Source organism: Haliotis rubra, unplaced genomic scaffold, assembly GCF_003918875.1.
Source record: "Haliotis rubra isolate DU_JTF1 unplaced genomic scaffold, ASM391887v1 Scf379, whole genome shotgun sequence".
Lineage (NCBI taxonomy): Eukaryota > Metazoa > Mollusca > Gastropoda > Lepetellida > Haliotidae > Haliotis > Haliotis rubra.
Window position 1 is genome coordinate 280,043 of NW_025767056.1, and position 16,003 is coordinate 296,045.

The following is a 16,003-nucleotide window of genomic DNA, read 5'->3' on the forward strand; positions in this document are numbered from 1 at the left end:
TCAACAGCATGAGCATCGATCGACGCAATTGGGAACCGATGACATGTGTCAACCAAATCAGCGAGCCTGACCACCCGATCCCGTTAGTCGCCTCTTACGACAAGCATGGGTTACTGAAGGTCAATATTCTAACCCGGATCTTCACTGGTCGCTGATTTGGGTGACACATGTCATCGTATCCCAATTGTGTAGATAGATGCTCAAGCTGATGATCACTGGATTGTCTCGTCCAGACTCGATTATTTACAGAGCGCCACCATATAGCTGGAATATTGCTGAGTGCGGAGTAAAACAGCAACAAAACAAACGATTATAAGAATGTGTGAGTGAGTTTTGGTTACGGCTGGCTATAGATAGAGGTTATGGAGATCGATAACTAAATAACGATCGATTATCGATAAATATCGGAGACAAAAATGAGCAAAAATGCAAAACATGTCGGAAAGAAATGAATCTATTTCACATCACTCTCGAATGATTTACACTCACCCAATTCTCACCCTCAACTCTGATTAGTATGAGGCTTTGGCAGTGCAGTCAACCTCGGTTGTCTCGAACAGGTGTTTGTCTCGAACATTTGTCACGTTTTTATTCATTTATTTATGTGCAGCTTTCTTAGTCACGATATGGATGAAATACTACCGATGTGACTTTAAATTTTAACACTCACTCACGATTTCTTGGATTTCGGGTCAGAAAATGTTCCAGATGTTCGAGCTGCATGTAAGAGTCAACAATAGGAATGGGTGCACAGGCCGTTTGTCTCGACCTATTGGATAACAACCCTTGGTCGTGGATCGACAGTTATCACTGGGTGTGTCTACAGACTCGACTATTGACAGGCCGCCACGTTATAGCTGTAATACTAGGATTACCATCAAACAATAATCAAAACAAAAAAACATGTTTCTTAGTACTCGCTCGCCACAAATTCATCATGGACATTTTGCAACTCAACTTTCGATTTAGCACCAGGTTTTGACTTTTTGTACATGCCATGTCATTTAAAGTGCGCCTGAGTGCACATGATATTTGAAACCTTTAAAAAAGAAAAACCAATATTGAATGCAGTCATAGGACACCAAACATTCTTTACAAATCTATGACTAGCCTCGATCCGGGTTAAATCTGTCACTTTGGCAACCTGTGATTGTCGCAAATGGCGACTTAGTGTACAGGGTTGTGGGGCTAAGCGATCTGCGCATGCCATCGTAACCCGTTTGCTTAGAACGATATATAGCAGTCTTTAAATTTAGACATTTAGAAGAGTTAAACGAAAGGAGAAGGTTTATAGATGTCAAATTCTTTCTACGAGCAAGACAGCGTTATATCCGAAGGAGTAAGCATGTACCCGTAAACGTTGAATTCCTCATAATAACGCAGATGACACCCGTATATTCCTTTCTAAGCGTACATGATGGCAGTCACTGGATTGTCTGGACCAGACTCGATTATTTATAGATCGACGTTATTTAGCCAGAATATTGCTGAGTTTGGCGTTGTACGGGGAAACAAAAAGCAAACTAATCGACTTAACCGTAAGAGAAGCACAAGTCGAGAGGACGTTCGACGGTGTTGTATATGATCGTCACACTATTCGACTCATCGATGTGTCAAATATTGCAGTTCATGTACATTTATTCGTAAATCTTAAATATTTTTATAGACTTTTAAACGACGTTATTTTATGTATGTCAAGGTTATGAAACAAGCGTTTGCTACGTCAGTTGAGGTCAGTAAATGTCTAGATTTACAAGTCTCTTAAGCAGTAAATCAGGGCGTGTCAGCTTTTATGGGGAGGAGAGCCCGGAGGAATCCAAATCTGTTGTTATGTTTGTTGTTTACTGCCTCCTTCAGACTCGATTATTTACATACCGTTGTTACATGGCTGGGATATTGCTGAATGCTATGTTGAAAACACCATGGCGCCGACAAACCAAAGGCAGCTACCTATTGGATTCGAACCCACCTTTAGAGCTTCTTGTCAATAATAGCCAAGATGCAGGACAAACACTATTTTTTGCCTTGAATATTACAGTTGAGTGCTGGTATTTATAGCTGAAGGAGGTATAAAACGCATGTCATTCCCTCGTTCACTCCGAAGATAAGACAGACAGGAGACTCGGCGCGTTGGTTGGTATCTAAGATCCTTCGGTCGGAAAGTCACCCCGAACCTTTTTCTATTCATGAAACCCAAACAGGCACGCGAGGTAAAAGTTGATAGTGTTATTTAATAGCAAAAGGATACTGGCAATATAATGAAAATAATCGCATTAGCGCTGATAAAAATGATGATGATGATGATGATGATGAAAGGAAGGAAGAATATTAAATTATAGCATTGCTGGCGATAAGTATCATGATGATAATAATAAATGATAATAATGATGATGACTATAAGTATTTAATAATAGTATCAATAGTTAAATAATACGATTATGATAAGCGAAATATTTAATAATAGTATCAATATTTAAAATAATACGATTGTGATAAGCGAAATATTTTTTAAAAACTGGTATTAAAGGTGATAAAATAACATGGTGATGATGATGATGATTGCTGAATACGCATTGTCCTTTTAACTAAAATGCAATCACGATATGCGTACAGGTAAACTGGTCGTCTACCAGGTGAGCATCCAGGTAGACAGACAGACATCACACAACAGCAGAGCGCACGTACGTGACAATCTACCAACATGTGACGTCATACTACCAACCTTCAAAGAAACAACTTAAATTATTTAAAACGACAAATAAACTCACATTCAAGCGTTTCCTGATCCCGTCGGAAAGCACGACGCCTCGCTCCATATCTAACAGATTAACCCACTATTGCATAAGTGATATATATACAAGTCCCCGTTTCTTCTTCCCTAAACAGGTAACCTCGATTTGTGGACAATATAGCTATATGCCACGGTATCAATACGGACGGTCGCGGATACTGTTTGCACAGTGTACAGTGACTCAGTAAGTGTATACTGTCTTGAGAGAATCTTTTCATGCATATGTTATACGTCATGTAAAGAAAATAGTTTTGCCCTAAATGTGTGGTTTGATTTTTTTATTTAGACACGTGGATGTATTTCTAGAAATATAAAAGGGTAAGTATTTGGTAGGTGTTTAGTATAGGCGGGAAATGTAAATGAACAGTCTTACAAATGCGATTTAATATGACGTGGATCTGTATGGTGAAATGGGCGTCTTTAATGGCAATCTTTTGATGGAGTGCAAATATAGCATACAGCTTTATGGATGACAACTTCTTGTTTATTGCAGAGCGACGTTTCGATGTACAATGTAGATTCTTATTGCATAACAAGTATTCCATTGAATTACATCGTGATGTTAATGTTAATTTGCTGTAACATACAATGTATATACATATAACCTTCTCAGCAGTCACTCTTCGCTTGAAAACGGTGTAGGAATTTATATCGAAACGTCAGTCTATGCAATAAACAAGCTGTTGTCATCCATAAAGTTGTATGTTTCACTTTTGACTCACCAACTTCTAGAATGCCGATCAAACAATTCGATGTCAAAAACGTGTCGCCACTCACCAGTGATGTGAAAGAGATTCATTTCTTTCCGAGTTTTTTTTCATTTTTGCTCGAAGTTACGTCTCCGATATCTATCGATAATCGATCGTTATTTAGTTATCGATCTCTATATTTATCAATAGACAGCCCTAACCAAGACTCACTCACACACTCTTGTAATCGTTTGCTTTTTTTCTGTTGTTTAGGCCGCACTCAGCGATATTTCAGCTATATGGCTTCGGTCTGTAAATAATCGAGTCTGGACCAAACAATCCAGTGATCAACAGCATGAACATCTATCTACGCAATTGGGATACGATGTCAATGAAGTTAGCGAGCCTTACCACCCGATCCCGTTAGTCCCCTCTTACGACAAACATGTTTGATGAAGACCAACTTTGACCGTGCTCTTCATGGGTCCCTTGTCATCAGTGGATCAACACAAGACAATTTCGAGACCAAATATGACACAAATATTAGCATTTTATTTTGTATTTCCCGAACAAAATTTTCACGTATATTTGTTTGCAGTTATATTTTATAAATGATATTTAATTATATTTCTGTTGAAATTACGTAGAAATGAATCAAAGCGGTTGGTTTGAAGGCCGTGGCTAAGTATCCTTTGCTTGTGTGTTGATTTATTCAGAGTCGCGTCTGTATGGTGTGTTGCAATCTCACGTCACGCTAAAATGCTACATTGGAAGTGGGACAACATCAATTCACTTTTTGCCACGTTAAGTCAAACACGGGTCAAAATTCGTTTCACTTCTGTGACTCATTTGTGTGAAAATGGTTTCATTTTCACTGTCTACCCGTTTTGAAGAACCGAATCTCCCCACGTCTCTCACACATCTGCAACATGCGTTCATGGCTGTCATTGAAGTTGATACCTTTCACGGCGATAAAGGTTTCACGGTTGACTTGGTTGTAACTTTTAATGCACATTTCCAGAATAGTGAAATCTATATTCTGGGAGAAGGATCTACCGAGTGAGTGAGAGGGTTGGATGATGAATGTATGAGTGAGTGAGTGAGTGTGTGGGTTGGATAGTGAGTGAGTGAGTGCGAGTGTTGGATAGTGCGTGAGTTGGATAGTGGATGGATGAGTGAGTGAGAGAGTTGGATGGTGGATGGATGGATGAGTGAGTGAGTGAGTGAGTTGGATGGTGTATGGATGTATGAGTGAGTGAGTGAGTTGGATGGTGAATGGATGAGTGAGTGAGTGTGTGGGTTGGATAGTGAGTGAGTGCGAGTGTTGGATAGTGCGTGAGTTGGATAGTGGATGGATGAGTGAGTGAGAGAGTTGGATGGTGGATGGATGGATGAGTGAGTGAGTGAGTGAGTTGGATGGTGGATGGATGGATGAATGAGTGAGTGAGTGTGTGGGATGGATAGTGTGTGAGTGAGTGCGAGTGTTGGATAGTGCGTGAGTTGGATAGTTGATGGATAGATGAGTGAGTGAGTGAGTTGGATGATAGATGGATGAGTGAGTGAGTGAGTTGGATGGGGGTGGATGGATGAATGAGTGAGTGAGTGTGTGGGATGGATAGTGAGTGAGTGCGAGTGTTGGATAGTGCGTGAGTTGGATAGTGGATGGATGGATGAGTGAGTGAAACAGTTGGATGGTGGATTGATGGACGAATGAGTGAATGAGTTGTGGGTTGGATAGTGAGTGAGTGAGTGCGAGTGTTGGATAGTGCGTGAGTTGGATAGTTGATGGATGGATGATTGAGTGAGTTGGATGATAGATGGATGAGTGAGTGAGTGAGTTGGATGGCGGATGGATGGATGGATGAGCAAGTTGGATGATAGATGGATGTGTGAGTTGGATAGGGGATGGATGGGTGAGTGAGTTGGATGGTAGATGGATGTATGAGTGAGTGATTTGGATGGTGGATGGATGATGAATGAGTTGGATGGTGGATGGATGGATGAGTGAGTGAGTTGGATGATAGATGGATGAGTGAGTGAGTGAGTTGGATGGTGGATGATGGACGAGTGAGTGATTGGACGAGTGCGGCTGAACATGTATGCGAGAGGGAGAGAGAGTGAATGAATGAGTCAGTTTGTTCAACACACATGCCGTCGTTGTCATGGAGACCGGTAAATGTTCATCTGTAACAAGTCCATCCTGAATGCTATCCACGCCATTAGATCACGATGGCACTCAATCAGCGCATGACCCCTCTCTACTTTAATAGTCTCTTAAGCTGACTGACTGACTGAGTTTGGTTTTACGCCGCTTTTAGCAATATTCCAGCAATATCACGGCGGGGGACACCAGAAATGGGCTTCACTCATTAATAGTCTCTTAAGACAAAGACAGCAGCCATATAGCTGGACTATTGCGGCTTAAAACTAAACTCACCCACTTTTAAGAGAAACGTTTATGCTCTTAGGCGTATTACCTCTCTGTCCTCACCAGACAATCTGTCAATGATTTATATCAAGGTTGGTTTGTTTGTTTGTTGTTTAACGTCTCATCCGGCAATATTCCAACTATATGGCGGAGGTCTGTAAATAATAGATTCTGGACTGTACAATCCAGTGATCAACAGCATGAGCATCGATCTACGTAACTGGAATTTCCTCAATCATCACCACTTAGTCTTTAAAAGGGAAATTAAGAAGCTCGCGTTTTGTTTAAAAAATGATATAATTATTTATTCCACTGAGGCCCCAATAAAGTGCCCATTGCCTCTGCTAAATCACGGCAAGGACTCAATAAAACGCCACGAATGCAATTGAGGAGGGTTTAGCGTCCCTTTTGGGAGTATGTAATTTATATCCCGACGTGGCGATTTTTATTGTGGCAACGCCTATCAGCAAAGGTATGGCGCTGAGAGGCGAACAGTCAAATTCGGGCTTACGAAATCTACTACGGGGGATTCTGTCAAGACTGAGATAGACAACTGTAGCGGCGTGCACCGTCGACGGCAACGGCCGTCTGTGTCATTGATATTAACAACACCTGTGAAATCAACACACGCTGTTATTCCGTACACCGACATAAAATACTTTTCACACGCTATGATTAACGCGATAGGAATGTATTTTAACAGGTTTCAAAGTTATTAAATGTTCATGTAATTTATTTTAAAAGAAAATGTCACTTTGATTTTAAGTAAGGGCAATGATGATTTAAAATAATTGAATTGAGATTTTAAGTAACTGGATTGATTATTTAAGTAACTGGATTAATGATTTAAAGAAACCGGATTGATGATTTGAAAAAACCCAAACTGGATTGACGACTTTAAGAAACTGGATTCCCGCGAAACTCAAAGTTCAGGATATTTTGTCAAAACTACAAAATATATTGTTGTGTGATTTTTGTATTTTTGTCATTCCAGAATGGTTTGAAGTCAGGTCCTGATTTTAAAAGAGTACTTTATTTCCTAAACAATACATGTTTGAGAATAATCACAACAGCCCCACAAGCAACACCAACGTGTAAACACAGACCACCTAATGGGTTAATGACAGTATTAATTTCCTTGTAGTATTAAAAGCTTCAAAGGTTACAGTTTAATCGCATCATTTAGCGGTAATCTATTTTGTTATATAAACCACGTGATTAAACATTAAGTGGATAGGGAGTGAAAATGTTTTGAGCAGAATCAAGACAGTCTCACAAGCAACAGCGACGTGTAAACACGGACCACCTAATGGGTTAATGATGGCATTTATTTCCTTATGGTGTTCAAGTCGTCAAAGGTCACGGTTTAATTACACCATTTGGCAGTAATTCGAACTGTAATATAAATCACGTTGCAATTAAATGGGCCGTGAATGAAATCGTTCTTGTATTGAGTCAGCAAGTTTGAATCTGCCGTGTTATGTCACGTGGTCTAAATGTCGGTCAATTCAATGAATTTTGAACAAGGAAGTTTTCTCGGAATGCCATTTACGTTAATACAAACAAAGTACGTGTACTCATAGAGCTGGCGTGGAAAATATGCCCCACCTGTATGAATTAACTGTTGGGTAGCAACGACTGTGAACGGCAGCGCCCATGTCTAAGTATTTTCGGCCATAGAAACACTAATTTATCAATGTTTTTTTGTGAAATTTGTTGAAAAAGGATGTGGACGCTCTTCGTGGTTGAATGGTGATAAATTGTTAAATGGCGTAAAGTTAAAAATTCGAAAACATTGCCTGTCAGATATTCGGATGAATATTCAAATCTCATGTTAGGAGAACGCATACATAGACAGACGGGGGCATACGATGAGAGACATGTATGCCTATACATATATACACGCACGCTCGCACGCACGTACATGCATATCCTTGCACCCACATAGGCACATACCCATACCATCAAAGAGAAATATGCAGGCATATACGTAGACAAACACGCACGCACGCACGCACACTAATGTGTCTTTGTCTGTGCCTATGTATGTCTGTGTGTCTGTGCATTCGTTTAAAGACATGCAACACAGAACAGCGCCTAAGATTCGTTTTAAAACACAATGCAAGTTTTGCTGGGAATATAATGGGCGGGAGAGCGTCACCTTGTAGTGTCACCCTTACGACGAACCACTTCAGTGATTTAACACCTGAACATCGCACGAGTACACAATCAAGGTTTATGCTCACAAAACAAACAGCAAGCCTATGTTTATACTGGCCGGCCTAGTCTGATATTCAAGGGAAGGTTACAGAAATTACTTAGAGCTTCTGCCGTACACATAGCATGGACGATGAATTACCACATACGATGATCGGGAATATATTGAAGACTGGAACTCTTCGTCATATTGTTTTAGTTCTTTATTACATCAGTTGTTTTTTTAATATTACTGTAGTTGGTTTGTCGTGGCCTCAGTACGGTATAGGAAAAAATCGGTGTCTCTAACTTCTTTTGACTGGTATAACTTTAAGATAGTATTGGAAACAAATCGGTGTCTCTAATTTGTTGTGACTGGTATAACTTTAAGATAGTATTTGAAAAAAATCGGTGTCTCACTTCTTTTGACTGATATAACTTAAAGATAGTATAGGAAACAAATCGGTGTCTCTAACTTCTTTTGACTGGTATACCTTTAAGATAGTATAGGAAACAAATCGGTGTCTCACTTCTTTTGACTGATATAACTTAAAGATAGTATAGGAAACAAATCGGTGTCTCTAACTTCTTTTGACTGGTATAACTTTAAGATAGTATAGGAAACAAATCGGTGTCTCACTGCTTTTGAATGGTATAACTTAAAGATAGTATAGGAAACAAATCGGTGTCTCTAACTTCTTTTGACTGATATAACTTTAAGATAGTGTATAGGAAACAAATCGGTGTCTCACTTCTTTTGACTGATATAACTTTAAGATAGTATTGGAAACAAATCGGTGTCTCTAACTTCTTTTGACTGGTATAACTTTAAGATAGTATAGGAAACAAATCGGTGTCTCACTTCTTTTGACTGGTATAACTTAAAGATAGTAAAGCAAACAAATCGGTGTCTCTAACTTCTTTTGACTGGTATAACTGTAAGATAGTATTTGAAAAAAATCGGTGTCTCACTTCTTTTGACTGATATAACTTAAAGATAGTATAGGAAACAAATCGGTGTCTCACGTCTTTTGACTGGTATAACTTTAAGATAGTATAGGAAACAAATCGGTGTCTCTAACTTCTTTTGACTGGTATAACTTTAAGATAGTATTTGAAAAAAATCGGTGTATCACTTCTTTTGACTGATATATCTTAAAGATAGTATAGGAAACAAATCGGTGTCTCTAACTTCTTTTGACTGATATAACTTTAAGATAGTGTTTAGGAAAAAAATCGGTGTCTCACTTCTTTTGACTGATATAACTTTAAGATAGTATTGGAAAGATATCGGTGTCTCTAACTTCTTTTGAGTGGTATAACTTCAAAATAATGCTTCAATGACAAGATCTGGACTTGATGATGATGTGATCTTGAACAGAGGTTTAGGAAAATGTAGCATACCACGATTCTGGAACCGTATTACAATCAGCACGGTCAAGGTGAATTTTATCACTTGTCGCCTGCCTCTACACGTACTTCAAGACATCCAACTTATAGACAGATTCTACAATTAAAAGAGGTTTTAGGAATTCCTTTAAATCCAGCAAAAGAAATCAGCTTTAACTGTTGATTTACCTGTTAAACTCACACAAACACATCTTATATCTTTAAAACCGATTTTGAAGAGACAGGGGCCGTGGGGTAGCCCAGTGGTTGAAGCGTTCGCTCGTCATGCCGAAGACCTGGGTTCGATTCCCCACATGGGTACAATGTGTGAAGCCAATTTCTGGTGTCCCCCGCCGTGATATTGCTGGAATATCGCTAAAAGCGGCGTAAAACGAAACTCACTAAAACCCGTTGAAGATTTCCTTATCATATCGCGCTGATCAAGATTGGTACTCATCCTAGCATGTTGAAGGTCAATAGATATTTTGGACACATTCATAAACAAATACACCCGACACTCCTTCAGGTCAGTCATACTTTGGGAAAACCTGTAATCCCAAACGTTAAACAAAATATTTCGGTCAAGTCAGCAAGTTTTTGCCCTCAGTAACCTTTACAACAGATTTCACCAATCACAAATTTTTAGGGGCCAAATATGACAGGTGCTCCTTCAAATTTAAATTATGATGAAAAGATAGCTATGTTGGATAAATTCAGACAAAAGAGCACTCCGTGTGAAGAGTATTCAAGTCGATACATTTAACGTTCAATCTCCGTGCATCAAAGGGTTTCAAGGAGGGTCGGACCGTTATGTAGGTCGTCAGCGTTGACACCGATATCTTTTTTTTATTCAAATGTCAACAAACATTCGACAAAGACGCCGTGTTACTATGCATGTAATTTTGAATTCATTTTGAAAATAAATCTGCCCCAGTTAGACAAGGGCCCATGTTGAATATCATATTCGTTGGCTAGTTAGGAACGAATCCTTGGAAACTTAACCTATTGAAGCATCTGAATTATTTAATATTTACTTAGTTTAATATGGGTTTTGTGAATATATGAGTTTTTTTAATTTATTGTTTTTTAAATTATTTTATAAATGTAAATTATAACTTAATTTAAACGTCCCGAAGTCAATTTCGGAATTTGTTGGACGTTTTATAATTACAAGCGATTTTAATGTAACGTGGTATCTGAAACCTGTGAATCTTAACGAATTGAAGCATGTGAATATTGATTGTTTTGATTTAGTGAATATATGTCAATTAAACGTTTTTGTTTAAATTCCATTTTTTAAATTATTTTATAAATGTCAATTATAACTAATTTTAAACGTCCCAGGGTTAATTTTGTAATTGTTTGGACAATTTACGAGTGACAGTACTTTAACGTGATATTTAGTCACTGTGACAAAAATCATTCTTGTAATAAAATACAACATCTCCTGACGTGGATGTCAACGTGACCTTAACCTTGTTCTCAACCTAGACCTATATGGTCTTAATATGTGACATGAATTAATCAACTCGGGTCAAATCTTAGATGCGTGCATGCAGCATAGTTTCTGTAATTTTAGTCTGAATTAATTCTACATCCGTGGTGTGCATACCGGAACATTTGTGGGTAAATTAGATACGTGCATGCAGAAAAGTTTATATCATATTAAGCCGCATTAACCCTACATCTGCAGTGAGCACACCGGTAGATTCGTGGGTAAATTAGATACCTACATGCAGCATAGCTTATGGTATTTTAAGCCACTTTAACCCTTCATCCGCGGTGTGCATAGGGGTACATTCGTAGGTAAATATTTTACATTACAAATGTCTATTATTCGGGTTGGTATTACCCCTTTAAGGGTATTTCTATCATTATTATCATAATGATTATATAATGATATATAAAAGAATTGTACATTTAGCAGTTTTGTGTAAATACAATAATAATTACCAAAGTGTCTTAGTTAAGAACGTGACGATAACACGAACACTATACAGTGTCACTTCGTAAATCAGGACGCTGCTTATCCGGACACCTGTCTGTACGGACGAACTGAAGCCGGTTACATATGGACAAAAACGGTTATGCGTGAGATTTTACAGATCCGATGGGGCGGTGGGGTAGCCTAGTGGTTAAAACGTTCGCTTGTCACGCCGAAGCCCTGGGTTCGATTTCCCACATGGGTACAATGTGTGAAGGCCATTTCTGGTGTACCCCGCCGTGATATTGCTGTAATATTGCTAAAGGTGGCGTAAAATCATACTCACTCACTCACTCACAGGTTCGGTACTGCCCTTACTGCTATGGAGTAGTGTAAAGTTTGATCACGTGTAATTGTCTTATTACCAGTTGAATAAAACATGTGTATATGATATTCATGACAGAAAGTTCTCTTTACATGAGAAGATCTCATGCGTGAATATCCATTTTAAGGGGTACATTCTTGCCCGGTCGTGTGGTAATAACGCAGCAGGTATACAGAGTCACTCACAAGGTGTAATTTGATATCACGTCTGCTAACGGTAAAAAAAGCAGACGACAGCCTCGCGGCGACCAACCCGTGACCCAAAATGTAGTATGCCACAATGAAGAAACATGTTAACCACAAATCCTCACTACATCGACTTCAAGTAAACAATCTCATTCACAAATATCAAAACAAGCTACAACACGTTGTCTTACCTTAGCAAGTCAATATCCTCCATTATAATCAAATTCGCCGGGTCTCGATCGATAAGAGATCTCATTCAATCTCGCGAGATCTTCTCGTCGAGACAACACTCGGGTGGGAGGTTTCTCTGCCTGTCTATTCGTCGTCCTTATATAATTGTATTTGCTAGAGGTACGTCACTTGAATATCTTAATACTTGACTGTCCACAGCTTTGAAAGAAGTGTCTTCCCTCACATGGTCGCGAAACCGTTAACTCTATAAATAGAAATCTGTACAACCGGGTATTTAAATCGGATCTTTTTTATTACGGGTTAAAATCACGTGCTCACACTTCAAGTGCGTTAACTCTAGATAAGCGCCCTGTATTTGCCTCCCAACACTTGATCTTGACGTGCTCAGTGAAGGGACGTAAATTCGGAGAAACGTGGAAATGTCAGGTATTAGAAATATTACGAAACAGTTTTTCATGAAGCGCTTGCGTGTTGCTATTGTTGTGAGCGCCATTTAAATTGTAATGGTGTTTGTGACGTAACAAATTGTTTGTGTCTTGAAATCTATACCAGTGGTAGCATTCTTGGAGGAGATTGGGTCAGCACTCCCTTTTGTACACGTGTACAGCAAGGTATGCTTCACCATGTAGCGGATACAATATCAAAACTGACAACTTGAGATTTTGTTATTATCATCATCGTCTTCGTCATCGTCTTCGTCAGCGTCATCATCATCATCATCATCATCAGTCATGGATGAAGAAGTCGCTTCGATTAAATAAACCTCTTATATCATTATTATTAATTATTATTATGATTCAAATCATAAATTTATTATAACTATATAATGTTGCAGAAAACATATAACATTTTCAGGGCTGCATGAAACAAAACAATGCTGTATACTGTTTACGAAAACTTTCGTTCGATGAGGCACTTGTCATGTCAGTCAATTTTCACGTTTTCATAAAAACAGGTTGTCTTAATTTTGTATTTTCATTGATATTTTTCGCCCACTCGCTTTCTTGGCGATTGAGGTTGTAGATGAGAATCGTAAAATAACAAACAGATGGGCTTGCAAATATTCATCGTTGTACCTGTATCCTTGTCATATCGACGTTCTGTTGGAAATGAAAATCATTGTCTAGTAGACTAAAGACATCAAGGAATGTTTTTGAATTTCATATTCGTTATCTCCACCGCAAAGTATATAACATAGTGGGTGAGTGAGTGAGATGGGGTTAGCTGCGCGTTGAATCATATTACAGTAACAAAGCATGGGAATTATTATTTGAAAAATAATAAAACATACACATCAGAAAATAATTCTGATTAATGGATGTCATAATCAAATCATTTTCCGAACCGTTTTTCAGAAAAATATATGTTTTAAATATGGACAATGCCCAAATGCAAACATCAATGCTTTTTCCAGGAAATGGGCTTCACACATTGTACCCATTTGGGAATCGAACCCGGGTGTTCAGCGTGACGAGCGAACGCTTTAACCACTAGGCTACCCCGCCGCCCCTCGCAAGAAATGTGAACGTTGATTGCACCTGTGCACTGGCAAGACCAAGTCTTGTCCAAGGGAGGTAACTCTACAAAGACGTTGACGCATCAAGCGTTCGTATATGATAGAAGTAGGTTGATGATATTTGTAGTTTCTTTTTAAAATAACACGCATCTCGCCTCGATGGACATAGTTGATGACACATTTAATGTACAGACATTGTGATCTGAGAAGAAAAGACAAATGCTCAGAGGTACGACAAATTCCGTTGCCAAGGCGACTCCCACGCCGTGCCCACGCCCATCCCACCTCCCCCCACCCACACCTTTAGCCTGTCACTTTACATCCCGTTTCTGCCACAGCTTCAAAGACACAGCTTCAAACAGCCCGTTCCAATCTATTCATGACATATTATCGAAAACTACAAAAATTGTCGACCAAACACTTTTTTTTCGGCAAAATGGATAGCAATTGAATACTGGATTTGCCCATAACGCTGCAGGCATTGTTTACATGTTACTAGTCTGAGAACTGTTGCCAAAATAACGGAACCTATAGAGATCTGTTGCCAAAATACTGGAACCTTCAGGTCTTAAGCACACCTATGATACAATTTTCAAATGTCAAATACATCAACTGGAACCCCAATTTCAAACCCGTTTCAAGTTTAGTCATTTTCAAGCCGGTTAAGCCGGTGTAATTCAAACTGAACAAAATGAACGTCATTTATATATACCATGTAAAAAAGTATATATGTCGAGGAAAGGTCAGTGAGTTACTCTAACATGCACACCCACGACGACATTACTACACTACATGGAAACGTGATTATGTCATTTGTCTAAAATAATAAGCCCCCACAAATTAGGATTTAAAAACTGCCCTTCTCAATTTAAACTGGCAATATATTAAACCGACGTTGAAAAGCACCCCCTCCCCCCAAACCCCAAGAAAAAATATAAATGAAATAAAGATAATTAATATATCGAAACAAAACAACAAGCAACAATCACACGTTTTGTACAAAATATATAAAATAAAACTAAACTAAAGTAAATAGGTGGGCAAGAAAAAAACCCCACTGTATATATTTTGAAAAGCGTACTGAGAAGTACTCACTAGTATCATATATTGAGTTATTGTTGTGCAAAACAATCCCAAAACACCGGATTATAATTTCCTTTTCTCGTCACTCTAAATAAACACACATACATGATACATCCCCATGTAAATCTACACATATACATGATATACACCATAAAAGAAAACATACATACAAAACAAAGATAAACGCCATATAAATGCACAAACATGACACACTCCGTGTAAATAAATACACATACATGATATTCCCCAACAAAGACAGAGGTAGCAATAATTCTGCTATAGATCATGATATCGCTTATTGTCAGTACAAAACACAAAGCCCCACTTTGATCTTGAAGGTATCAAATGTACCGTCTGTCTGAAGACAGCCAAGTAAGACACCACACCTGGGACCAATGAACGAGTGAGTATGGTTTTACGCCGCTTTTAGCAATATTCCAGCAATATCATGGCGGTGGACACCAGAAATGGACTTTACACATTGTACCCATGTGGGGAATCGAACCTGGGTCTTCGGCGTGACGAGCAGAAGCTTAACCACAAGGCTACCCTACCGCCCCTTGGATCAGTTAGCTTTATAGTACTTCCCTGCTGGATTTACCCCATCACTCTGGCCACCTGCGGCCAGTAGCCAGTTAAATGTCAAAAGCAATGTGTGTTTCAGTCAACATTTACATAAATACAAGATTGCAATTAGGACGAACGTTTTCCGCAAGTTGTCTTTACCAATGTGTCTCTCTATGTCCCCTTGAAATCAAAAAGTGCTTTGAAAGCGATAGCGAGTATTTATATGTGATCAAATCCTCGTTGAAACGGGATCAAACTGATCCCTCCTGTCTTGACATACGATATCTTTATGTGCACAGAATATTGATCAATGCCAGGTCTCCATACAATGATGCTTCTAATAATCAGCTTGTTACATAAACTTCATCTTTCAGGCAATTATCGGGTGGTCAGGTAGCCAGGTGTTTAAAGCGTTCGCTCGTCATGCATTAGACTTGGGTTCGATTCCCAACAATGTGTGAAGACCATTTCTGGTGTCCACCGCCGTGACATTGCTGGAATATTGCTAAAAGCGGCATAAAACTAAACTCACACAGGCCATATCCGTTTGCATGACGTCAACTTAACCTCGTGTACGAACGTCCATGTCAAGTTAGAACTGATCTACCGCATCCCACGCCCAGGTGTTCGAGAAGCAGGTTCACAGCAGGTTCACAGA

The 16,003-nt window shown here is 39.0% G+C and overlaps 1 protein-coding gene and 1 long non-coding RNA gene across 5 annotated transcripts in view; one reads left to right on the top strand and one right to left on the bottom strand.

Moving 5' to 3' along the window:
• Positions 1 to 12,340, bottom strand: part of LOC124286227 — a 66,043-nt gene extending 53,703 nt beyond the window's left edge. For 3 of the 4 annotated variants that reach the window (XM_046722570.1, XM_046722567.1, XM_046722566.1), the window contains exon 1: positions 2,769 to 2,893. In XM_046722570.1, the coding sequence (XP_046578526.1) occupies positions 2,769 to 2,816 (48 nt within the window). In that variant the 5' untranslated portion in view covers positions 2,817 to 2,893. Of the gene's footprint in view, positions 1 to 2,768; positions 2,894 to 12,178 lie in introns of those variants that run through there. The other variant, XM_046722568.1, reaches the window with a different exon arrangement.
• LOC124286230 overlaps positions 1 to 16,003 on the top strand; it is a 78,595-nt gene that overhangs the window by 14,910 nt on the left and 47,682 nt on the right. The window lies entirely within an intron of this gene.